Source organism: Phacochoerus africanus, chromosome 16 (genome assembly GCF_016906955.1).
Source record: "Phacochoerus africanus isolate WHEZ1 chromosome 16, ROS_Pafr_v1, whole genome shotgun sequence".
NCBI classification, from domain to species: Eukaryota; Metazoa; Chordata; class Mammalia; order Artiodactyla; family Suidae; genus Phacochoerus; species Phacochoerus africanus.
The window spans coordinates 18,234,331-18,260,847 of NC_062559.1; the positions used below are offsets into that span (position 1 = coordinate 18,234,331).

A 26,517-nucleotide genomic window follows, 5' to 3' on the forward strand; every position below is an offset into this window, starting at 1 on the left:
AATTTCATTTCCAGTGATCGGTCTGTTCAGTTGATCTGTTTGTTTCTCCTTGATTCAGTTTTGGCAGGCTGTAAGTCTCTAGAAAGTTGTCTATTTTTTCTAGGTTGTCAAATGTATTGGCATACAATTGTTCATAGTATTCTCTTATGGTTTTTTGTATATCTGCACTATCCATTGTGATTTCCCCTTTTTCATTTTTTATTTTGTTTATTTGTGTTTTTTCTCTCCTCTTCTTGGAGAGTCTGGCCAAGAGAGGTTTGTGAATTTTGTTTACCTTTTCAAAGAACCAGCTCTTGGTTTTATTGATTTTTTTTTCCTATTGTTTTTTGAATCTCTATTTTATTGATTTCTCCTCTGAGCTTTGATTTCCTTCCTTCTGCTGACTTTAGGTTTTGTTTGTTTTTTTCTAGTTCATTTAGGTGGTGGGTTAAGTTGTCCATTTGAGATTTTTCTTCTTTTTTGAGGAAGGCCTATATTACTATGAATTTCTCTCTGGGTAGCTCTATTTTTAGTTTTTTAAGGAACCACCACACTGTTTCTATAGTGAATGCACCAATTTACATTCCCACCAACAGTGTAGGAGGATTCCCTTTTCTCCACACCCTCTCCAGCATTTATTATTTGTAGACTTTTTGATGATAACCATTCTGACAGATGTGACATGATACCTCATTGTGGTTTTGATTTGCATTTCTCTAGTTAGTGATGTTGAGCATCTTTTCATATGCTGTTGGCCATCTGTATGTTGTCTTTGGAGAAATGTCTGTTTTTTACGTCTTCTGCCCATTTTTTGATTGGGTTGTGTTTTTTTGGTATTGAGTTGTATGAGATGTTTGTATAGTTTTGAAATTAATTCCTTGTAGGTTGCTTCATTTGCAAATATTTTCTCCCATTCTGTGGGTTGTCTTTTTGTGTGTGGGGGGGCTGTGTTTTTTGTTTAGGTTTTATTTGCTGTGTGAAAGCTTTTGATTTTTTTTTTTTTTTTTGTCTTTTGTCTTTTGCCTTTATAGGGCCGCACCTGCGGCATATGGAAGTTCCCAGGCTAGGGGTCTAATCAGAGCTGTTGCTTCTGGCCTATGCCACAGCCACAGCAATGCCAGATCCAAGCCACGTCTGTGGCCTACACTACAGCTCACAGCAATGCTGGATCCTTAACCCACTGAGCAAGGCCAGGGATCGAACCTGTAACCTCATGGTTCCTAGTTGGATTCGTTTCCACTGCACCGTGTCAGGAACTCCAGCTTTTGAATTTAAATAGGTTCTATTTGTTTGTTTGTTTTTGCCTTTATTTCTTTTGCCTTGGGAGATCATTCTAAGAAAATATTGCTACGATTTGCGTCAGAGAATGTTCTGTCCATGTTCTCCTCTAGGAGTTTTATGGTGTCGCATCTTATATTGAGGTTTTAAAACCATTTTGAGTTTATTTTTTGTATTTGGTATGATGGAGTGTTCTAATTTCATTGACTAACATGTAGCTCATCAGCTTTCCCAACACCATTTGCTGAAGAAACTGTCCTTTCTCCATTGTATACTCTTGCCTCCTTTGTTGAAGATTAATTGACAGTAGATGTATGGGTTTATTTCTGGGCTGTCTCTTCTGTTCCATTGATCTGTATGTCAGTTTTTGTGCCAGTATCACACTGTTTTGATTACTGTAGCTTTATATGGTATTGTCCGAAGTCTGGAACAAAACCTCCAGCTTTGTTCTTTTTCCTTAGGATTGCTTTGGCAATTCTGGGCCTTTTGTGGTTCCATATAAATTTTAGGATTATTTGTCCTAGTTCTGTTAAAAATGTCGTGGTTAACTTGATAGAAATTGCATTAAATCTGTAGATTGAGTTTGGGTAGTATGTTCAATTTAACAATATTACTTATTCCAATCCAAGAGCATGGGATATTGTTACACTTCTTTTAATCCATCTTGAGTTTCCTTTATCAGTGTTTTATAGTGCTCAGTGTATAGGTCTTTTACCTCCTTGGTTAGGCTTATTCCCAGGTTTTTTTTGGTTTTTTGTTTTGGATGTGATTTTAAACACAATTTTTTTTTTTAACTTTCTGGTTTTTCATTGTTACTATAAAGAAATGCAACAGACTTTTGTATATTAATCTTATATTCTTCTACTTTGCTGAATTCATTTATTGGTTCTAATAGTTTTACAGGGAGTCTTTAGGGGTTTTCTATATAGAGTATCACATCAATCTGCATATAGTGAAAGTTCTACCTCTACCCTTCCAGTTTGGATACTTTTTACTTCACTCTTCTTTCTTTCTTTCTTTCTCTGCCTTCCGTCCTTCCTTCCTTCTTTCTTCCTTCCTTCCTTCCTTTCTTTCTTTTTGTCTTTCTGTTTTGGCTGCACCTGTGGCATGTGGAAGTCCTTGGGCCAGGGATCAAACCATGCCACTGTTGAAAAAAACCCACTGCTCCACAAGGGAACTTCCTACTTCTCTTTCTTGTCTGATTGCTGTGGCTGGGACTTCCAATACTATGTTGAATAGAAGTGGTTAGAGTGGGCATCCTTGTCTTGTTCCAGAATTTAGTGGGACAGCTTTCAGCTTTTCACCACTGAATGTTATTGGCTGTGGGTTTGGTAAATGGTTTTTATTATGTTGACTTTTATTCCCTCTATACCCACCTTGGTGAGCATTTTTATTATGAATAGATAATGAATTTTATCAAATGCTTTTCCTCCATCTGTTGAGATGATCATGTGGTGTTGTCTGTTCTTTAGTTGATGTGGTATATTGCATTGATTTGATTTGCATATGTTCAACTATCCTTGTGACCCTGGAGTGAATCCAACTTGATCATGGTGTATGATTGTTTATATGTCTTGTTGGATTTGGTTGGCTTAACATTTTTTTGAGAATTTTTTGCATCTGTATTCATCAGAAGTATTGCCTGTAATTTTTTCTTTTTTCTTTTCATTTTAATCGTGTCTTTGTATGGTTTGTAATGTCCGGGTGCATAATGGTTCCTTCATAGGATGTTGTGAGTGTTCCCATCTCTTCACTCTTTTGGAATAATTTGAGAAGGATAGGTGTAAGTTCATTTTTATATGTTTGGTAGAATTCCCCAGTGAAGCCGTCCCATCCTGGACTTTTGTTTGCAGGGAGTTTTTGTTTGTTTTTACAGATTCTCTTTCACTAGTGATGAGTCTGTTCAGATTATCTGTTTCTTCTTGACTCAGTTCTAGCTGGCTGTATGTCTCTAGAAACTTGTCTTGTTTCTTCTGTTTTTGTTTGTTTGTTTGTTTTCAGTTTGTTGGCATATAACAGCAAATAGCAAACAAACAAAGCTGGGACCGTGGACTGTTATAGTATTTTCTTTTGTTTTTTTTTTTTGTGTGTGTTTCTGTAGTATCAGTTGTTATTTATCCTCTATCATTTCTTTTGTTTATTTGGGTTCTTTCTCTTTCTTGTTGGTTAGCCTGGCTAAAGGTTTTTGCTTTCATTTATCCTTTCAGAAAACCAGCTCTTGGTTTTATTGATCTGTTCTGTTGTTATTTTGGTATCTATATTTTATTTCTTCTTGGATCTTTATTATTTCCTTGCTTCTGTTGACTTTGGTTTTTGTTTGTTCTTCTTTTTCTAATTTTATGCAGTAAGTTGTTTGAGATTTTTCTTGTTTCTTTAGAAAGGCCTGTATTGCTATAAATGTCCCTCTTAGAACTACTTTTGCTGCATCCCATAGATTTTATAAGATTGTATTTTCATTGTCATTTGTCTTGAGGTATTTTCTGATTTCCTCTTTGATTTCATAATTGATTGAAAAAGGAAATTGTTTTGTTTTGTTTTGTTTTTGTTGTTTAGTCTCCATGTGGTTGTCCTCTTTTCCCATTTTTCTCTCTGTGGTTGATTTCTAATTTTATACTGTTGTGGTTAGAAAAGATGTTTGAAATAACTTCTATCATCTTAAGTTTGTTGAGGCTTGTTTTGTGTCCTAGTATGTGATTTATCCTAGAGAATGTTCCATGAGCACTTGAAAGAATGTGTATTTTGGATGACATTTGTCTGTGTTATTTTGGATGACATGTCCTGTAGATATCAATTAAGTCCATCTATTTAATTGTGTGTCTTTTGCCCTAAAGTGAGTCTTTTGTAGGCAGTATATTGTAGGTTCTTAATTTTTTATACAAGTAGATTTGAAATCTTTATTGTAGTTGTGTTCTTTGCAAATCCAGAGTTTCCATTTGATTCCTTTAAAAAAAAAAAAAGCTCATTTTTATCTCTTCATTGATAGTCTCTCTTTGATGAGACATGGTTGTTATGCCTTTAACGTTTTAATTCTCTTTAATTTTTTAGACATGGTTTCCTTTTCCCTTCTGAACATATGTAAATTGTTGACTTAAAAGTCTTTGCATAGTAAATCTAACATCTGGGCTCCCTCAAAAATAATTTCTATTGACTGCTTTTTTCCCAATATATGGGCCATATCTCACTATTTTTTGTATGTCATAGCTTTTTTTTGGTCAAAAACTGGATATTTAAGGAACTCTTATTACTCTGGTAATCATATTACCCCCTTCTCCATCCTCAGAGTTTGTTTTTGTTGCTATTTGTTGTTGTCATTTGTTTAGCAACATTCCTGGACTAATCCTGCAGTCCTCATTCTTTGTTGTTTATGTCCTCTGCTTGGTTCTCTGTCTTAAGATAATGATTTGAAAGATTCTCTTAAATGCTTTTGACCAACATGTCTCCCACCTTTTCTTCAGTGGGCACTTTGGGTGTTGGGGCATGCCTTCCATGCTCTGGCACTTTATAACACCTCCTTAGCCTTCACTTTCTACTTTTAAAGGAACTCAGAGTCAAGCATGGGTGAAAGATTAGAAGTCTAAGATCTTTCCTGAGCATTTGCCTAGCTTTCTAGATCCCCAAGAATATGTCAGAAATTAAAGCCCCTTATGGGCATCTCATTTCTTAGATTTTCCTTTTCAAGTTTTTCTTTCTTTCTTTTTTTCTTTCTTTTTTTTTGGACAGCCTCTTGTTTGCCCCAACTAGAAATACTGCCTATATGGCAACTGCAGTGTTAGACAGTTGCCACTGACTCTTAGGAGATAAACTACCTGGGCATAGGGCTTTCCTCACTGAGTGACCTCTGAGTCAGATGAAATAAAGATTACCTTCACAAATGTGGCTAAAGGAACATTCTGGTCAATTAGTGACAGTTCTCTGGGGACAGGGCTTTTGATGGTAGTCCAAATTCATCTGCCTTCTTCATTGCTACTAGTTATGGATTTCATAACCAGTCTGGTTCTAAGCACTGGTTTCTAAGACTAGCATGAAGCTGGGGAGAAGCTATAAAACAGAGTGAGTTAAAATATCAGAAAGCTTACTGTTCTTATGAAGATTTAGCTGTTGCTCATGCATAACTATTCCTAGAATTGTTGTAAGCCTTTGGTAATTTCTTTTTTTTTTGTTTCTTTCTTTCTTTTTTTTTGTCTTTTTGCCTTTTCTTGGGCCGCTCCCGCAGCACATGGAGGTTCCTAGGCTAGGGGTCCAATCGGAGCTGTAGCCACTGGCCTATGCCAGAGCCGCAGCAACACAGGACCCAAGCCATGTCTGCAACCTACACCACAGCTCATGGCAACGCTGGATCCTTAACCCACTGAGCAAGGCCAGGGATCGAACCCACAACCTCATGGTTCCTAGTTGGATTCGTTAACCACTGAGCCTCGACGGGAACTCCGGTAATTTCTAGAGTACCGAAAAAGTTGATTTTGAAAATTTACACCAGTATTCTCATTTCTTTTATGGAGGAGTGAATTTTCAGAGAGCCTTCATTCATAATTCCAAAAGTGTTTCTCTTTTTGTCTGCTTTTAACCACTATGCACATTGCCCCTGTTCTTTTTGATATCTAATTATGGCCTTTGTATATTTATTGTCAGCCATGAAAGTCCAGTCTTTGATTTCATTGAGAGCTGCTTGCGAAATAAACATGAAATGGTTATTTATGAAGCTGCTTCAGCTATCATCCATCTTCCTAACTGTAGTGCAAGGGAGTTGGCACCTGCTGTTTCAGGTTAGTTTAATAACTGGCTTTTGTTTATATTCTTATGTTTTTGTTTTAAACTCCATAGGTCAACAGAGTAGGTATTTTTGAACTTTAGCTCTGTATATATAGCCTCTACATTCTGATATCTGGATGACTTAATTTAGTTGTCCTTCATTTAATTTTAGTTGTTCTTCCATATCCTTGGGTTCCACATCACATGGCTTCAACCACATTGATTCATGATTGGTTGAATCCTCAGATGTAGAACCTGTGGATACCAAGGGCTGACTGTACTATGCCATTTTATAAAAGGGTCTTGAGCATCTCCGGATTTTGTTATCCACCAGGGTTTCTGGAAGGTCCACTCCCCTGCAGATATGGAGGGGTGATTGTACTTCTTTTTCTGAAATTATCATTTCCCCATATAAAAAACATTTAAGTGTTTAGTTAGAAAACAAGTAATTTTAATGCTTTCAGTTCTCCTTAATAATTAAAAAGCTTATTTATTCTTATAACTATAAATACTCTTTTGAAATTCAAATATTAATGGATATATTCATTTTTTTAGGAAAAAGAATAACGTTATTTCCTATCTTGAAAGTTTTTATAGCTCAACAAAAACTTTTTCTATTTTTGATGATACATTTTTTTTTTTTGGCCATTTCTTGGGCCGCTCCCGTGGCATATGGAGGTTCCCAGGCTAGGGGTCCAGTTGGAACTGTAGCTGCCAGCCTACACCAGAGCCACAGCAACGCAGGATCCGAGCCGCGTCTGCAACCTACACCACAGCTCACGGCAACGCCGGATCGTTAACCCACTGAGCAAGGGCAGGGACCGAACCCGCAACCTCATGGTTCCTAGTCGGATTCGTTAACCACTGCGCCACGACGGGAACTCCTCCTGATGATACATTTTTTATGTGAATTTTTTATGCTGTGATTTAATTTCCTTATGAATATTTTGAATATGATTTCCTCATGAATTATATTTTCAGAAATATGCTATTATAATGGAGTTCCCCCTGTGGCACAGTGGGTTAATGATCTGTGGAGGTGCCATTTGATCCCCAGTCCAGTGCAGTGGGCTAAGGATCCCATGTTGCTGCAGCTGTAGTGTAGGTTGCAGCTCTGGCTCAATTTGATCCCTAGCCTGGGAACTTACATGTGCCTTGGGTGTGGCCACAAAAGAAAAAAGAAAAAAAAGAAATATGCTGTATGATGAAATAAGCGATAGTCACAGTGACCTTTTCTTTTCCTAGTTCTTCAGCTTTTCTGTAGTTCTCCTAAACCAGCTTTGAGATATGCAGCTGTGAGGACCTTGAACAAGGTAGGTGTTCCATTGCTAACTGTTGAATTGTATCTGTGTTTGATTGAGAAACATTTAAATATGAAGCATTTGGCTTTCCGTCCAAGGTTAGTAGATTTGATTACTGGGCTTCGCTTCTGTAACACCTCACTTGTATTTGCGGCCTTAGGTATGGCCATTTTTATCATTATCCAACTGAAGATTCAGTTCTGACGTTTCAGCACTTTATAGTCAAGAGCTAATACTCTCTAGTATAATGGGCATTAATCATAAGTGGCTGTTCCCATTTAAATTAATTAGAATTAAATAAAATTAAAAATTCAGTTTCTTAGTCCTTCTAGTCACAGTTCATGTGCCCAGTAGCCACCTGTAGTTAGTGACTATCAGACGTTGTAGATATAGAACACTTCTCTCATGGAAAAAGTTCGCGTGGACAGTGCTAGTCTGTGGCAGCACTGTCCAGTAGAAACACTATGGGAGTTACATATGTAATTTTAAATCTTGTTTGTAACCACATTAAAACATTTTTAAATGGTGAGATTAATTTTAATAATGCATTTTATTTACCTTAGTATTTAGAAAAGGTATCAACATATGATCGGTATAAAATTATTAGGTATATATTTACCTTCTGTTTTTTCATACTAGGTGTTTGATATCCAGTGTACATTTTATATTTACAGTGTACCTCAATTTGGGAATAGCCACATTTCAAATGCTTAGTAGTCACATGTGGTTGTTGGCTGCCACATTGGACAGCATTAGTCTAGAGGATACAGTGTGGAAACACAGCATGGATTAAATAACTATAAAACATTTTAGGAGTTCCTGTCATGGCTCAGTGGTTAACGAATCCAACTAGGAACCATGAGATTGTGGGTTCAATCCCTGGCCTCGCTCAGTGGGTTAAGGATCCAGCGTTGCTATGAGCTGTGGTGTAGTCACAGACGTGGCTCGGATCCCGTGTTGCTGAGGCTCTGGTGTAAGGCCAGCAGCTGTAGCTCCGATCAGACCCCTAGCCTGGGAACCTCCATGTGCTGCAGGAGCGGCCCTAGAAAAGGCAAAAAGCCAAAAAAAAAAAATTAATGAAAGTTTAATATTGTAGAAGACTTGTCTAATGTAGCACATGACCAATTCTAAATTAATTGTATGAATAGTTATAGGAGAGAGAAGTTTAGAGCAGCCATGGCAGAAGCTTTTATCAAAGAATATGAATTGAATTTAAAGAGTTGCTGTAGGTCCACATTCCTTCATCTGTAATCTTTGGGCTGGATGTATCTCAGAATTCAATATTTTATGAATTTTAGAGAGGTAATATGATGTTATCTCTTATATAATATACAAACCCCTTTGGGCCTGGAGCAGTTAGATGCATTAGACACATTAATATTTCTGCTTTATACATATGACCATCCTTACTAAGGAGAATAAATTAAGACTTAGTTTTACATTAGTTGGTTCATATTTTCCTCTTAAGTGAATTTTGATGCCAATATGTTGCTGAGTTTTCAAAATCGTAGCATTGGAAGGGATTCTATACTGATATTGGGATGGACAAAGAGGTAAACATCATCCACAAAAGCAAAGCATCAAGAGAATGACAGACATATTTTAGTGACCATGAGCCATCTAGTTTGACTGGAGTTTGCCTGCTTAAAAACAGAAGTGTTTTCTAAGTGATAAGATATTAAATTTAAGTGTCTTTGAGCAGTATTTATCATTCTAGGTCTTATTCTAAGAGATTCTTAACATCTAGTAGAATGGATAACCATGAATGCATGTCCTATAAGGAGAAATAGGGCAACTGTAATAATAGGCAGACTATGATGTTGTTATAAAGGTTATAGGAACCTAGGAAGAGAAAGCATTGTGCTATATACTATGACTAGCAGTTAATCACTTATCAGATGATAATATCATGCCTTGTTAATTGGAAACATTCATCTTGAGACAGTTACTTTTTAAGCTATATTGTCCCATTTTGATTTTTAAAAGCCATTGACCTTAATTAAAATTTGTTTTGTTTTTTAAAGTTCTGGTCTTTAGCAGTGCAGTTTACTTAATTTCTTTTTTTCTTGCCTTGGACAAGGTGGCAATGAAGCACCCCTCAGCTGTTACTGCCTGCAATTTGGACTTAGAAAACTTGATCACAGACTCAAACAGAAGCATTGCTACCCTGGCCATTACTACACTCCTCAAAACAGGAAGTGAGAGCAGTGTGGACAGGCTTATGAAGCAGATATCATCTTTTGTGTCTGAAATCTCAGATGAGTTCAAGGTAAGAGTTGAAATATGATTATCTTTTCTCCTAGTCTCTGGCCCACCAATTTTTCTTAACAGTGTTTTTGGATGAAGAGAAGTTTTAAATTTTTATGAAATCTAATTTATTAATTATTTCCTTTCTCAGTTATTTCTCTCCATGTCCTCAAAAACTTTTGTCTATTCCCAAGTCTTAAAGATTTTTTTTTTTTTTTTTTTTTTGCTTTTTAGGGCCGCACCCGCAGCATTGGGAGGTTCCCAGGCTAGGGATCCAGTTGGTGTTACAGCTGCTGGCCTATGCCATAGCCACAGCAATATCAGATCCGAGCTGTGTCTGTGACCTATGCCACAGCTCATGACAATGCCGGCTCCTTAACCCACTGAGCGAGGCCAGGGATCAAACCCACAACCTCGTGGTTCCCAGTCAGATTCGTCTCTGCTGTGCCACAGTGGAAACTCCTTCTTGTGTTTTATTCTAAATGTTTTTATGGTTTTAGCTTTTACATTTTGGTCTGTGATTCAACTTGAACTAATATTTGTGTGTGATAAGTTCAGTTTTTTCCCATACTGATTTCTAGTCATTCAGCATAATTTGTTTAAAACACTTCTCTTTCCCTGTTGGAGTGCCTTGGCCTCTTTGTCCAAAAAGCAGATAACCATGTAATTGTAGGTATATTTCTGGGCTCCATATCATATTCTATAAAACATTTGTCAATCCTATGCCAGTACCACATTGTATAGGTTAATGCAGCTTTATGGTACCTCTTAAATATGTGGTCTTCCAACTTTGTCCTTCTGTTTTAATATTCTAGTTCCTTTGCATTTCCATATAAAATTTAGAACCAGCTTGTAATTTCTATAAAACAAATCCTGCTAGGATTGTGGGTGTGTTGAATCTATAATCAGTTAGGGGAGAACTGACATTTAGTAATATTTTTCTTCCAGTTCATGAATATGGTCTACCTCTCCCTTTATTTAGGTCTTCTTTAATTTCTTTGGGCAGTGTTTTGTAGCTTTTACTTTAGAGATCTTGTGTGTCTTTTTTATACTTTTTCTATCCCATTTTTGTAATATTTCTATTTCATTGTTTGCTAATTATATATAAAAATACTTATTTTTTTCACTTACTTTTGCTGAATACCCTTTTTGGTTCTAGTAATTGTTTTATAGATTCCTTAGTATTGTCTATGTAAATAATCATACTATCTGTGGATGGAGACAATTGTGCTTCATTTCCAATCCAAATGCCTTTCTTTTTCTTGCCTTATTAAAATGCTTAGGACTTCCGTAGCAGTGTTGAATAGGTGATAATGTGTCAGAGATAATCAAAATAACAATAAATTTCAGTTAGAAAAATTAAAGTAAAAAGATTTTATTCTTCATTCTTCTTTAATTCTCAGTCATGAGGTATAGCTGACCCTATTTGCTCTCTTCTTGTATTTATCTACATTTAAGAAACAAACTTAGCCTGTGTATTCATGTTGACCTTGGGAGGTTATGAACGTCATTTTGTGGTATACTGTATTGAATGAATCTCCTATGCATGGACATTTAGCTAGTATACAATATTTTGTGATTATAAATATGCTGTGGTAGATAATCCTGTGCATATGTTTTCTCAAAATGTTGGAGGTGTGCCCTCAGGGTAAATTCCTAGAAGTTTATCTGCTAGATTGGAGAGTAAATAAAATGTAGTTTTATAGAGGATGTTAAATTCTACCAGCAATGTATAAGAGTGCCAGTTTCCCCATGGCCCCACCAATAGAGTATAATGTGTTTTGAAATTTTCCAACCCAATGTGTGGAGAAAGGTATCTCAGTGTGATTTCAATTTGAATTTCTCTTATTATGAAGGAAGTTAAACATCTTTTCATATTTTTAAAGGTCATTTAATATCTTTTTTAATGTAGTCTGTTCATGCCTTTTCCCTATTTTCTATAAGATTTTTGATCTTGTTGGATTCGGTTTGCAAGTATTTTTTGTTGAGGATTTTTGCACCTATGTTCATTAATGACATTGGCTTTTTTCTTTTCTTGTGGTGTCTGTCTGGTTTTGGTATCAGAACAATGGTGGCCTCATAAAATGAGTTTGGGAGTGTTCCTTCCTTTGCAATTTTTTGGAATAGTTTCAGAAGGATAGGTGTTAAAGCGTTTCTAAATTTTTGATAGAATTTGCTTGTGAAGCCGTCTGGTCCTGGATTTTTGTTTTGTTGGAAGTTTTTGGGTTTTTTTTTTTTTTTTGGCTTTTTGGTTTTTTGGCTTTTTGTCTTTTCTAGGGCCACTCCTGCAGCATATGGAGGTTCCCAGGCTAATGGTCTAATCAGAGCTGTAGCCGCTGGCCTATGCCAGAGCCACAGCAACACGGGATCCAAGCCATGTCTGAGATGGTGTTGGATTTTATCAAAGGCTTTTTAGCCTCTATGGATAGAATCATATGATTTTTATCCTTAGACTCATTAATATTACACCAGAGCTCACGGCAATGCTGGATCCTTAACCCACTGAGCAAGGCCAGGGATCGCACCCACAACCTCATTATTCCTAGTCGGATTTGTTAACCACTGAGCCATGACAGGAACTCCCTGTTTGTTGGAAGTTTTTTAATCATAGTTTCAATTTCAGTACTTGTAATCGGTCCGTTCACCTTTTCTATTTTGTGTTGGTTTAGTCTCGGAGGATTGTACTTTTCTAAGAATTTGTCCATTTCTTCCAGGTTGTCTGTTTTATTGGCATATGGTTACTTTATGAACTTTAATATTAGCTTGTCTAGCTTCATGAAAATCTCATTGGTATTTTTATGGGAATAACATTAAATTTGTAAGTTAGGGGAGAACAGATATCTTAATCATGTTGAGGTATCCCAATCAAGAACAAGGGATATCTTTTATTCAAGTCTACTTTTGTGCCTTTCAAAAATATTTTATAGTATTTTTTATATTAACTTGGAATTTTTATAAAATTCTTTTTTAAAGTATTTATCGTGGTTATTGGCATTATAAATCTTTTTTCACTCATCATATCTTCTAACTAGTTTTTATTTATGTAATGAGGAGTACTACTTTTGCATGTTTATTTTATAGTCTGCTACTTTGACGAATTATTTTGTTGAGTTGGTCTTATCATAGATTCTCTAGGGTTTCCAGGTTATATTATCATATTGTTAATAAATATAATTTTGTTTCTATTTTCCAAATATTATTCTTCTGATTGTTTTCTCTTATCTAATTGCTTTGGCTATGTCTCCAGAATAATGCCAGATAATAGTCCAGATGGTAGCATCCTTTTATTGTTTCTGACCTTAATGTAAATGACTCTTGGCTTCCCTATTAAGTAATATGCTGGCAATAGGATTGAGGTGTGTGTGTGTGTGTGTGTGTAAAATAGAAGTGTCCATCCATTACTAATTTATTTTTTAAGAATTCTGCTAGGAATGGTATTGGATTTTATCAAAGGCTTTTTAGCCTCTATGGATAGAATCATATAATTTTTATCCTTAGACTCATTAATATTAATGAATTATATTAATTTTCTAATGTTGAACCATTCTTGCATTCTTGGTTTGCATTCCATTTCATTCCATTGCATTCCATTCCATCATAACTTATTATTTTCTCTTTTTTTGGTCTTTTTTTATGTGGGTTTTTTTTTGCCTTTTCTAGGGCCAAACTCCCGGCCTATGGAGGTTCCCAGGCTAGGGGTCTAATTGGAGCTGTAGCTGCTGGCCTACACCAGAGCCACAGCAATGCAGGATCCAAGCCGTGTCTGTGACCTACACTACCTCTCATGGCAACGGTGGATCCTTAACCCGCTGAGCGAGACCAGGGATCAAACCTGCAACCTCATGGTTCCTAGTCAGATTCATTAACCACTGAGCCACGAGGGGAACTCCAACTTATTATTTTCTTGCTGTCGTGTTAAAGTCTGTTAGCTAATATATCACTTAGAATTTTTGCATCGATATTCATAAATATTTCCATCTGTGATTTTTCTTTTTGCATGTATACCACTTTTATTAGGTTTAGATGGCATTGCTTTATAAAGATCGTGGATGTTTTTCCTTCATTTTCTATGCTCTAAAACAACACCTAGAGATTTGGGACTGTCTGGTTGTTAGGAGACAATTCTCCAATCTCCATAAATTTCTTGCATTTCTGTACACCCTGCAAGTTAGGCACTAACTCCCCTTTGTTTCCTGTTATACCAGCTTTGTTTCCTTTGTGCAGTGCAAGACATCTTCCAGCCGCAATATAGGCATCTCCCTCGAAAAGCAAAGGGCAAGTTACCATATAGCCCTAGAAGATACAGATAGTCCTCCCTGTAGAGCAAAAAGCAAACATACTCATTGCCCAGTATAATAACATTTCCCTTCAGAATAAAGGACTGGCATGCTCACTGCCCAGTGTAAAACATTCAGGTTCCATATCTTGAATTGTCCTGTAATGTAACCACTGCAGGCTCAAGTATTATTTGGCCCTTTTTGCATTGTCCTGGGCCAAGTGGAGCTCAGGACACTGACCCCCACATGCTCATACCCTGGCTATTGCTTTTGCTGTGAGTAAATAACTGTCTTCATCTCTGATCCAGAGTCTGTGTTTTCTTCTAGCATCCATGAAATTGTGGCAGTAGGGTAAAATCTCACACCCTATTCACTTCCTGACACTGACTTTTAAAGTTGTGGTGAAAATCTCCTAGAAACTATTTTGTGCAATAACTCCTTGGTAACTTTGTCTGCTTCTTCTGTGGAAATCAGTCTATTTAAGTTTTTTTTGTTTTTTTTTTTTTTGGTCTTTTTGACTTCTCTAGGGCCGCTCCCGCGGCATATGGAGGTTCCCAGGCTAGGGGTCTAATCAGAGCTGTAGCCACCGGCCTACGCCAGAGCCACAGCAACGCGGGATCCGAGCCACGTCTGCAACCTACACCACAGCTCACGGCAACGCCGGATCGTTAACCCACCGAGCAAGGGCAGGGACCGAACCCGCAACCTCATGGTTCCTAGTCAGATTCGTTAACCACTGGGCCACGACGGGAACTCCTGTTTAAGCTTTTTATGTTTATGTTCACTTGAAAATTTTCATGTGCTTATTTGCTTGGAGCGAAAAGGAATGGCGTCTCTTGAATGCACTTCATTTTTACATTGCTTTTTATTTTCCTTTGAAGTCTCTTTACTTATCTTTCATGAAAATCATTACTGTCATTTTAGTCAGCTATGTGCCTTCTTAGCTTGTGGTAAACAAGTGGAAATGTATGCCTAGTAGCTAAAGTTACAGAGATGAATGTCCTTTCTGTTTTTCCGTAGGTGGTAGCTGAAAGTCATTATAAAGGTGAATGTCCTTTTTGTTTGTTTTTCTGCAGGTGGTGGTTGTACAGGCAATTAGCGCGCTCTGTCAGAAATACCCTCGAAAGCACAGCGTCATGATGACGTTCCTCTCCAACATGCTCCGAGATGATGTAGGTGGACTGCTTTTTCATCACGGGAAGTTGCTCCTTAAATTTGTATGCCCTGCTATCTGAAGCAGCTTTCTTTATCATCTCAGCATGCCTCTCAAATAGTCTGCTTAATTCTGTCTTATTACTAGTCCTCCTCCTGCTTTGGCTTTCCCATTTGGAGGAAAAAACACTATTCTTTCTTTCTTAAGGGAAGGGAAATGAAATTTGAGTGGTACAGCGTGAGCCTCGGAGTATAAGCACGTCTCCAAAAAGTGTCCTCAGAATAAATGGCAGTTTTCTCTTTTGCCAGGGGGGCTTTGAATATAAGCGGGCCATCGTGGACTGCATCATCAACATTGTGGAAGAAAACCCTGAGAGTAAAGAAGCGGGTCTAGCCCACCTTTGTGAATTCATCGAGGACTGTGAACACACTGTTCTGGCTACTAAGATTCTACACTTGTTGGGCAAAGAGGGCCCCAGAACACCTGTTCCCTCCAAGTATATCCGCTTTATTTTTAATAGGGTCGTACTGGAGAATGAGGCTGTCCGAGCTGGTGAGTCACTGGAACATTGATGGCGATGTAACTGTCGATCCTGTGAAATGCTTAACTTGGGTTTATGGTGAAACTGGACCTATTTGGTGGTGGGCTCTTGGAGCACACTTAGGCCACATGTGGATGCCTCTTTCTTTGTATATGAATTCCCACCATGCTTTCTACCTTATAGCAGAGAAAAATATCCCTTGACTTTCAGTGTGACAAGAAGACTATTTGATGGTGTCATCCATTTTTTCAGAGTTGTGGTTATGACTGTGAAGTTTGTCTGTCTCTATAGTTTTTAGGTGACTTTTTAAAACAGGTCTGAGGAATTTTTTTTTTTCTTCTTACTCCTTCCTCTCCAGTTGTTCTTCCCCTTAGCACATGAACAGGTCCAGGTCTCTCCTGTTAGAAATGTCAGCCCTCCTTTGATCCCTTGTCTCTCACTACTGACTATACTTCCCCTGTCAGGTAAACTTGAAGGAGCTATTACTAGCTGCCTCTGTCAGCTTACTTTCCATTTTCTCTTCAACTCACTGTGATCTTGCTCGCTCCCTTAAAAATCTTCTGAATCTATTTTTTAAAAAATTACCTATAAGCTAGTTGAAAGGTCAAGGTAGACACATTAACATTCTTATCCTTGTTCGCCTCTCGGTCAGTTTGATGTAGTTGACTAAACACTTTGTGAACCTTTCTTCCCTTGGTTTCCACAGTAGCCTGCATCTTTCCATCACCCCTCAGTCCTACCTACAGAACTTCTCTTCCATTCCTCAGAATATTAATTTTCCTTAGGGGTCTGTCTTCACAACATATGCATTCTTCCTGGGGATCATTTTCAGAGCTCTTGTGACATTGCAGTTATATCTCTTTCCTGAACCGTATGTCTCTGACTCTTAAGGCACTTCCAATTCAGCTTAAAATTCAAACTATCCCCAACAGAAATCCTCACCTATATCATCCACTCAGTAGCAAAGCTGGAAGCTTATTGTTTTATAACCCTGGTCTGTCAGTTGGCAAAGTTCTGTCAGTTGGCAAAGTTCTGTCAGTTCTGTCTCCAATATATGTTTTTCATTCTCTTTTTTCCCTTGGTTTTCCCGAGTGCTGCATTAAGCTCACATCCATTTCAGATGCCCAACTAATCAGACTGCTTGTAGTCTCACCCATATCCAGTATATTTTCTACACTCTGCTGCCAAAATGGTCGTTGCATACAAAATCTGCCTGCAGATGTAGTGTAGCAACTCTGCCACAAATACACAGATCCGTCCTGTATTTAACACCTGCTAATAATGACTTTTGAGGTTAAACCATAATCTGGTGGTGGTGGTGGTGGTGGTGGTGGTGGTGGTGGTGGTGGTGGTGGTGGTGGTTTACCTCTAGACTCTTACTTGTCTGCTTCTGCTTTCCAGCCAGTGTCCAGTGCTTCCGTCTTCCTCAGCTGTGTCCAGTTCCAGGACTGGACCACATTTTCTGCTCTGGGCTGAGGGCCTTGATACTTATTATTCTCTCTGCCTCACATACTCTTTTCCTGCCTTTTCCCTCTGGCTAACTCTACTTGTTCTTCAAACTTTAGCTCAAGTAATGAGTGTCAGCATCTTGTCTGTCTTCTTCACCAATTCTGACTTAGGTTCCTTTCTCTGCTCACATAATGTCCTGGATATGGTTTGACCATGGACTTAACTGTGCTGTGTTGTAACTGCCTCTTTACTCAGGTGTCTTTCCCATTGCCTTGCCCACATCTTCTTGAGGTCAGGGACCATGTCTTTCATCTTTCTACTCCTAGCACCTAGCACAATTCCTGACAGAAGGTAAGTGAGCAGTAAGTCTTTGTTGATACAATGAATTTTAGTAATAGAGGGGTTTTTTTTTGGTTTGCTTTAATGCATGGGGCTGGTTGTTTGAGATCAGAGCCTAATTAATCAGTGTGGTATAAAAAGAGACTGGAGGATAGCTCATATAAGAAATACATACGATCCTTTTTCCGATTGGATGGAGGGTTTTCCTATTCAGAGCTCTCTCGGGCCTGTTGATTTCTATTTGTGCTTAAGTGGATCAAGGAAATAAGATCAAGAAACACAATAAAACAGTAAGTTTATTCCCACTGAACACAGGGTAACTCCTCTATATTTTGGTTTGAATGATTACTGCTTAACTCTGAGAAGTCTGTATTTATATTGTTTCATTTTATGCTTCATTATAGCTGCTGTGAGTGCTTTGGCTAAATTTGGGGCTCAAAATGAGAATCTTCTCCCAAGCATCCTAGTACTCTTACAAAGGTAATTAAACGAATGTCTTTAAAAAAAAAATAAGAAGAAAGCCATGTGGCTGAATAGAGAATTCCTCATTGTACCATATCAAAACGCATTGCAAGGCCTGGAGTTCCCGTCCTGGTGCAGCGTAAATGAATCTGACTAGGAATCCTGAGGTTTCGGGTTCAATCCCTGGCCTTGCTCAGTGGGTTAAGGATCCGGTGTTGCTGTGAGCTGTGGTGTAGGTTGCAGAGGTGGCTTGGCTCTGGAATTGCTGTGGCTGTGGTGTCGGCCAGCAGCTACAGCTCCAATTTGACCCCTAGCCTGGGATCCTCCATGTGCCGCTGGTGCTGCCCTAAAAAAAAATGTATTGCAAGGCCTAAGAGTAGAGCTGATGGAGTAAGTTAGGGGCAGATGGCATTTTTCTTACTCTTGTGATTTTGCATGTGCTAAATACATGTAAAATTTGACTCCTGATTTCTCTTGGATGATTTTGAGAAAATGACAAGTACATGTGCCTCAATTAGTATAGTAGGGGCCAACTTCAAAGTGATTCACTATGTAGAGTTGAAAATACATAGATTTTCATGGTCTCCATGACTCCCAATTTGATGAGGAAGAGACTTGCTTTAGCAGACACTCTGTGATTACATCTTGTAATTGAAGCAGAAAAATTACAAGCCAAAGACAGGCTGGTTTAAACCAAACAAATTGCCATTTGAGTAGCATCAGTGCCTAGATTTGGAATGCTTTTTAGTATCCTTGGAAAGTATAATAGCGCCATTTTTTTAATTATCTAGAAGTCTGAATCTTTACCGGGGTTGTGTGGTTGCAGATCCAAGAATAGACTCCAAACTGTTATCTTATGTTGGTGTTCTTCCCAATTATTTTAATGCTTACTGGTGTAGTGCTTTTGATTCATAATGACCACGTTTCTTCACCAATTCGGAACAGTCCCTAAGATTTGTGGAGATTTTAGGATCCACTGTTGGGTGTCGTTGAGCTCTTTTATAAAGGTGGTATTAGATAGCCTGGATTGTGTCCTTTAGGTATAGTGGTAAAACTATTGGAAACCTCTAGGGTGTGGTGACATGCCTATTCTGTATCCCCTGGACAGGTGTATGATGGATACTGACGATGAGGTACGGGATAGAGCCACCTTCTATCTGAATGTGCTGCAGCAGAGGCAGATGGCACTGAATGCCACATATATCTTCAATGGTCAGTGAGAGCCAAGATTGGAGACAGATACACTTTCGTTCCACAAATGGTGTCCTAGAAGCACATCTCATTATGATTCGTGTATGAGCTGGCCTCACTAGGCAAATGCTTGGGTTTTGTCTTTGAATGCAGTTCCATTTCTAGGGAAACCTAATGTATGTAAAAGCCAAGGATTATTGCTTGTTCTGGTTCACCTTGAGCTCCCTCTTAGATGGCTTTACCTTTTTTCCCTTTTCTTATGCTATCATTGTTTCCACATAGCTCCATTGTTTTTTCTAGAAAGATACTTTTATTTTGTTAAAAATGTATATGCTCTGCTCCTATGCTTCCTTGGATGAAATTATAAGAGCCTTTATTTTTATTTAGGTTGTAAAATCTGTGGTTATATTTTTCTTTAGAAAGCTTAGATAAATATTACAAATCTGGGCCTCTCTGGATGCTAGGATTGGCAAGGAGTTATAATGCTGAGATATCTTTTTCATAGGCCTCACAGTCTCTGTACCAGGGATGGAGAAAGCCTTACACCAGTACACCCTGGAACCTTCAGAAAAACCCTTTGATATGAAATCGATTCCTCTTGCTATGGCTCCTGTTTTTGAACAGAAGTCAGGTAACAGCAGCACTTTGTCCGTTTTTCTGTATACAAATAGCTTTATGTCAATAAAATAAAATTAGCATATTCTGCTATTTCTTTTAATTGTCACTCCTTACCTCTAAATCTTAGAGAACTAAGATGGATGATACTTTTGATACTTTTTAAATTAGGGCTTTAAAGTGTTTTCCTTTGTTTTCTCATGAGAGCAGAAATATGATATGTGACTCAGATTGAAAGGTTTTGTTTTTTTTTTTAATGCTAAGTGTTCAGCATTTAAAGTTAGTTGTCACCGTGTGTCTCAAAGCAGTAATTGTGCTGTCACTTCCTGTTTTTATTTTCTAACATTGGTTAACTTCTCAGTTTTTCTGTTGGAGGTTTAAAAAAAATAAAGGAGCAAAGTGTTTAGTGGTTAGAACTAAAAATGAAAGATTTCATGCTTAACTTCCAACACTTTCAGTTTCTTTGTTGATACTATACATCTGAATCATGAGATTTGTTTTATAAAGTGTTCTGCCCTTTTTTTTCCTTTTTATTCTTTTTTTTTTTTCTGCTGTGCCTGCAGCATATGGAAGTTCCCAGGCCAAGGATAGAATCTGCGCCACAGCAGTGACCTGAGCTGCTGCAGTGATAACTCCAGATCCTTAGCCCGCTGTGAAGGAACTCCTGCTCCTCCTTTTAAGAGTAATTTAAAAAATATATCCTGGCTCATTAAAGCAAATACTGTATCTTTAGGTTTATTATTATTACTGTATCTTTGGGACTCTGTTATTTCACAAAATATGTTCACTAAATACATTTAGACGGTCCCTCCAAAAAAGGTGGCAGAGAACCTACTGGTATGATTTAGCAATAGCTCCCTATATATCTGCTAGAACTTTCTGCCCTCTGTCTGTCTGCATTTTTAGCTTGATAGTGGGAGGGAAGCTCACTTGATTGCTTGTACTTGTCTTTGTAGAAATCACACTGGTGGCTACTAAGCCAGAGAAGTTGGCTCCTTCCAGGCAAGACATTTTCCAAGGTATGATGATTTGTTGTGTAGAAGCAGTAGTCTTGTACTCTAGGCATTGTCAATATAATGAAGTCTACTACTTTCATTAAATTTGATTAATTCTCAGTATGAGAAATCTTTGTACAGCTGCATATTTATTGTCATGGTTCCTGGGGCTCCCTGCAGTCTATGGGACTGTCCAGTTTTCAGCTTACTAACTAGGAATGTTGTTCTTACTCTGTAACTTGGTTAACAGGGAACTCAAATTCTATGAAAGTAGGAATTAAGTTTGATTTCTCTGTGGGGTTTTTTGTTTGTTTGTTTTGCTTTTGGTAATTCAGTATATAAACTCTCTTAAAAGATTATTTCACTAAAGCTTGGGGACATATTAGTTGAGTGTGCAACTGTTAGTAAGGCTATGAAAACTTAAAACATTTCAGACACCCAAAGTAATATCTTTCCTTCTTCCTTCTTTTCTTTCCTTTTTTTTTTTTTTTTGATAGAACAACTAGCTGCCATTCCTGAGTTTATGAATCTAGGACCCTTGTTCAAGTCTTCTGAGCCTGTTCAACTTACAGAAGCAGAGACAGAATATTTTGTTCGTTGTGTCAAGCACATGTTTACCAATCATGTCGTGTTCCAGGTGAGATAAGTGCCACAACTGGTTCCCATAAGGGACTTAGAATTAATTCCCCTTTAGTTTATGATTCTAAGTTCCTTTATAGAGAAGTAACTTAGCAGCATTTCTGGTTTTCTTTCCTAACACCATAGCTGTAGAGGTGTCTTCCTGTGATGGGTAGCTTTTGATGATGTAAATTTTAAAGGACATAAAACTGAAATGTTTGAAGAAGTTGGACAGCATATAAAGTATAATTTGTGAAAAATTAATCATCATTTAATATCAGGGTAAATGTGTTGTTCCAAGAACTTGGATTTCAGTTTGATTCTCTGACAGCTATCAGTCCGTCAGACTTCTGCCATCTTGTTTGGTAGAACGCAATCTCAGGAAAGAAAAAAGCTGATGAATAACATAGAAAAGACCTCAAGAGTAAGCTTACCCTGTTGCTTTAAGAAAAATCTTAGGGGGAGCCCTGTCATGGTGTTTAGCGAGGGAAACAGTCGTGGGTTGGGGTGGAAAGGAGCAACTTGCTTGAAAACGGTTTTTTCCTCTATAGCCTTTTTGCTGGTTGACTTTTCAGTTTGACTGTACCAATACTCTCAATGACCAGCTACTGGAGAAAGTGACAGTGCAGGTGGAACCATCGGATTCCTATGAAGTGCTGTGTTGTATCCCAGCCGCCAGCCTACCTTACAATCAGCCGGGCGTATGTTACACACTTGTTCGCTTGCCTGATGATGACTCCATAGCAGGTACTCACACACAGAATGGAGGAGAAGGGATTCAGAGCGCATTACCACTTGAGCTCTTAAGAGTTTGGGCAGATGTCTGGGGTTCAGGAATTTTTTTCTTTTCCAGAACTAAATGTAATGATAATGATGGTATATTTATATTTATAAAATTAGTTACTGCTACAGAAATAATTTTATAACCAAGTTTCCACATAAAATATGCTGGACATTTATTTACTCTTAAAAGAGAAACTGAAAGTATACAGTGGTGGCCCAGAATGGACCTCCACCTCACCATTGGAATAGTGCCACCATTAGTGAGGGTTCCTGTACCTGACGTCGTCTGTGAAGGATCTCCTTGATGTTTCTTTCCAGGGCATCCTAAGGACTTTTTATTTACCAGATCCATGGCGTTGTGAAATATATTGTTTTTAAGGGTCCTATAGCATAAGGCAGGCGTCTGAGAGTATGTCTTCACCTAATGTGTGGCTTAGCCCACATTTGTGTATCTACATTTGAGAAAGGCTTTGTCATCTTCTTGACCCGTGCACAGTCTTGGGGGTGAGGATGGGAGTCAGGGGAGGCCTGGGAAGGAGAGCCAACTGGTAGTGCCAATAGTATTTACAGATTTGGGGATTCGAGATCTTCTGACCCATCTCTTGTGAATGTCAGGTATTTTTTATACTTGATTCCTTTTCCCCATTTCCCCACATGGGTCTTGTCTTGTCTTATTCACTGCTGAGTAGTCACAACTGTTCCCCAGTTTTCACAGAAATAAGCACACACACTGCAGTTACATTTTGAACAATTTTTATTACTAGTACAGGAAAAAAATTTTTACGACCAGTACAGGAAAAAATTTTTACTACTAATACAGGAAAAAACAGATAGAAATCAACAAATATTAGGAAAATTACAGAGTTACAAGAAATGGTAAGAGTACTAGTAAATAGTTATCCCTGGTAATCATTCAGTTACACTTGGGGCTTAACCTGTCTTCTCTTAGCCCCGCTCCCTTTTAGGTGTTGGTTCTGGGAGCCCCTGCCCAGTCTTACCTGTGATGGATGACAGACCAGGCTGCTCACTCTAGCACGAGGTAGATTCAAGTTGGCACCATTGCTGGGTCTGGATCCCAGGTTGTTCCCTCTGGCCCTAGGTGGACCTGCACTTGCAGCCACCCCGGATCCATGACCCCCTGGGTAGGAAGGCACTTTCCTATCTGGCCTCCAGGGTTTCTCCTCCGAGCATCAGGCCATCCAACTTTAACCTTTAATTCCTTCCTTTATCCCGTTAGGAGCTCTCTTTTGTTCCATTCTCTTTTAGCTTCACTTTCTTTCCTGGTGTTTCCCTCTAGTTAGATTTGTCTAAGTATGTTCACCAGCCAGTGATTGAGCTGGCTGTTCTCATATTTAGTTTTATTTACCTTTGTTCTAAACCAGAGTCTGGGCCCAGTCTTAATGTAGCCTCTGCCATCATCCTGGGATAAGCCACACTTTCTCAGTTTTTCCAGTAGCTACCGTTCTTTATTTCAAAATTCTTCCCCCTACTATATTTCTCACTAAGTTTCTGTTTTTTAAGGGGTGCCATTACTTCACCATATACTTTTAGAGGGAAGCAAAATGCTGAACTCACTGAAGAATCAAGCTCTTCCCAATTGAGAACACTAGCTCCTCCCATTTCCCCAGGTTCACTTGGATAACTGATAACTCAGATGCCTCACACCCCAGGGAGTGGTTCTAACAGAATACAGTAAATACAAGTTTACAATATCAAAATACATAAAACAACAATATTGAAATTACAGAAGTTACATAGAGTACAGGAGAAAACAACAACAACAAAACATTTCTACCAAGACAGAAAACGTAGGGGAGGTTTTCTTACTCCTCCATACTAAGAAGGTAATTTCTTTTTAAAACACAGGTCTTACACATCAGCCCAGAGGTTTCAGCCTTTGGTCTGCTGGCTATGGACTCTTTTGCTTGGTGGTGGTATTTTGCATAAAAATTTGTCATTTGGAGAATTTCCTTTTTTTTCTGTTAAATTCAAAGGGTTTGCTGATTGGTTAAAACTTAGTTATAAACTCGTGTCACTACATCTTGGGAAAAAATGGAATTCTGTCTCAACACTGGGACTTTTAAAACTGTGTTAGTTGTCAGTTTATATTTGAGCCATCATATATATACCTGCTTTTTAAAAACTCCTTTCTATTCTTTAGTCTTTGTTAGAAATTCTAAAATTTTTAATCCATGGCCGATCCAATGTCTTTGCTGTACAATGAACAGAAGTGAAATACCAGGGCATAGGTGGGTACTAAATCTTTTACCCATTGCTTCCTTTCTGCATTTTCCCATTGCAGGTATTCTGAATTTTACCAATCATCTGAAGATCTTTATATACATCACCTCTACTTGTCTCATCTCAGAAAATATATTTTCCATATAATTACAGGGAAAAAAAAGAAATTCTATGGATGGTGATTTCCTTCAACTTAAAAACTGTAGAATAGAGAGGCATATAGGTTTGGGAGATAAACTGGAATTTGAATTTTGACTCTGCTATGCACTGTGATCTTAGACGAATCATTTGATCTCTGTAAGCCTTTCAGGATTGTTGTAAGGATAAAATGAAATCAAGTGATTAGTGTGGTGCCAGACACATAGTAAATACTGGATAGAATCTATTATTGTTTTAAATCTGAAACTATCCACTTTCTCCCTTCTTTAAAATCAAGTCTTTCACTCTTCAAAAGACATACCTACACATCTCCTCCAGATAGTCCATCAGTTGTTCTTTTCTTTGCTGTATCTTTAAACTTTTCCACTCCCCCTTCCTTTATAATGTACGGAAAATCAATGCCATCTGAAAACAATTATTTTAGCTCAATATAAGATATTTCTATAATTCCTTCACTGAAATCTTGGGCACTTTGTGGAAAAGAGTAATCAACATCCTAGGTCTCAATTTAATTAGTCCTACTTATCTTCTGTCCTCCAACACTCTTTTCTCAAAAAATTTCTAGAAAAGCCTTCAAGGAAGTATGCTTTCTTAGTGTCCTTTCTCATCCAGCACTTTTCTTTGCTCTGAAATTTATTATACTAGTAACAACATATATATGCAACGTTCTATACATTTTTCTCCACTTTGGACCTCTGTAATGACCCTGCCTATTTAATTTTTTGTTTGATTACTTACTCAGAACCGTTCTGATCCCTACATAGCTTTTGTTATTGGACTCTCAGTCCTTATTGCATATTTCTCATCTCAAACCATTTCAGTAAATTTAAATAACTCATTTAAATATCTTCAAGAAAAATATCCATACCAAGATCAAGTTTAACAGTACATGCATATGAGTTTCTTTTTCTGATTTTCATTGGGGATGTTGCCTCCTATTTAACAATTCATAACTCTTCCCTGTATATATAAATACTTTAGTTCTCAACTTTCTGCCTATACTTCCCCAAACCTTTATCTTAACTTGAGCTACCACAAGATCCTGACAGATTCCAAACTCGGCTCTGAATCTGTAGTCCCCATTCTGTTATCTGCTGTCCAATATTGACCATGTTAACTCCTGACATTCTGTATTGCATCCACGGCATCAGTTGAGTAAAATTTATCTCCATTTATGACTCACTTCTAACCCCTCACTGGGATCCATATTAATAATCTTTGATGAAACTGCATTCTTCTAAGCTAAGCATGTAATCTGAATTTTTAAATCAAATACTAAAAAGGAGGATAAGTTGAACATTACTCTTCAGCCACCATTTCCCTTCCTCTGTCACTAGGACTCATGTCAGTCCAGCCTTAGAATCAACATTCCTCCATTCTGACCCATTATAAGACTGGCCAAGATTCCTCATTTGAGACCTCATTCATCTGTTCAGTCATCTCGTAACCAACTTCCTGTCCTCATACACACTGAAATTTCTAACATACACTCACTCTGTACTCACTTCAAAACCTGTATTTTTCATCCTATTTCATGTTCCTTTTCACACCATCATCAATAGCTATCACCTTTATTGCTGCCTTTCTTAAATGGTAACATCTCTCCAGAATGCAGTGTTAGCATGGCATATCCACTCATTTCCTATTTTCCCCTCTTTTAGCCTTAGGAAGAAAAAGCTCTCCATGTTGTACTGCGCAGGCCTGGTTCACAGTCCAGCCTTTGAGTAGATGCAGCATGTGAAAACATGGGAACTTCCTCCATGACCTGCTCTTACCATCCAGAAGGGTCGTAGGCTGTGGAATGCCTCTTGATCTTTGGACGTGAGGAGTACTGATGTTCTAAGGATGGCTGCTGATGCTTTCCAGATTTTATTAATTTATCTCTATATGACTATTTATTCTCCTGAATTTACCCACTTTGATATAACTGATAGATTTTTCAGGTAGCCACAAATTTCCCTGTGAGAATTTCTTTTAACATATCCCTTCCACTTGCCTTTGTGCCCTTCATTGTGATCGAGTTGAACAGCAGCACTAACACATCACAGCCACTGTAATGTCCTTAATAATTCCAAGAACGATTTATATTCATACTGTTGCCTTAATTCCAATTTCATTTTAACCACTTCTTTCCTTTCTT

The 26,517-nt window shown here is 37.9% G+C and overlaps 1 protein-coding gene across 2 annotated transcripts in view; it reads left to right on the top strand.

Moving 5' to 3' along the window:
• Positions 1–26,517, top strand: part of COPG2 (COPI coat complex subunit gamma 2) — a 119,339-nt gene that overhangs the window by 54,705 nt on the left and 38,117 nt on the right. For both annotated transcript variants that reach the window (XM_047763525.1, XM_047763524.1), the window contains exons 10-20: positions 5,887–6,020; positions 7,252–7,319; positions 9,388–9,576; positions 14,908–15,003; positions 15,293–15,536; positions 17,718–17,793; positions 18,884–18,987; positions 19,472–19,597; positions 20,538–20,600; positions 21,074–21,213; positions 21,770–21,941. In XM_047763525.1, coding sequence (XP_047619481.1) covers positions 5,887–6,020; positions 7,252–7,319; positions 9,388–9,576; positions 14,908–15,003; positions 15,293–15,536; positions 17,718–17,793; positions 18,884–18,987; positions 19,472–19,597; positions 20,538–20,600; positions 21,074–21,213; positions 21,770–21,941 — 1,412 coding nt within the window. The remainder of the gene's footprint in view (positions 1–5,886; positions 6,021–7,251; positions 7,320–9,387; positions 9,577–14,907; positions 15,004–15,292; positions 15,537–17,717; positions 17,794–18,883; positions 18,988–19,471; positions 19,598–20,537; positions 20,601–21,073; positions 21,214–21,769; positions 21,942–26,517) is intronic.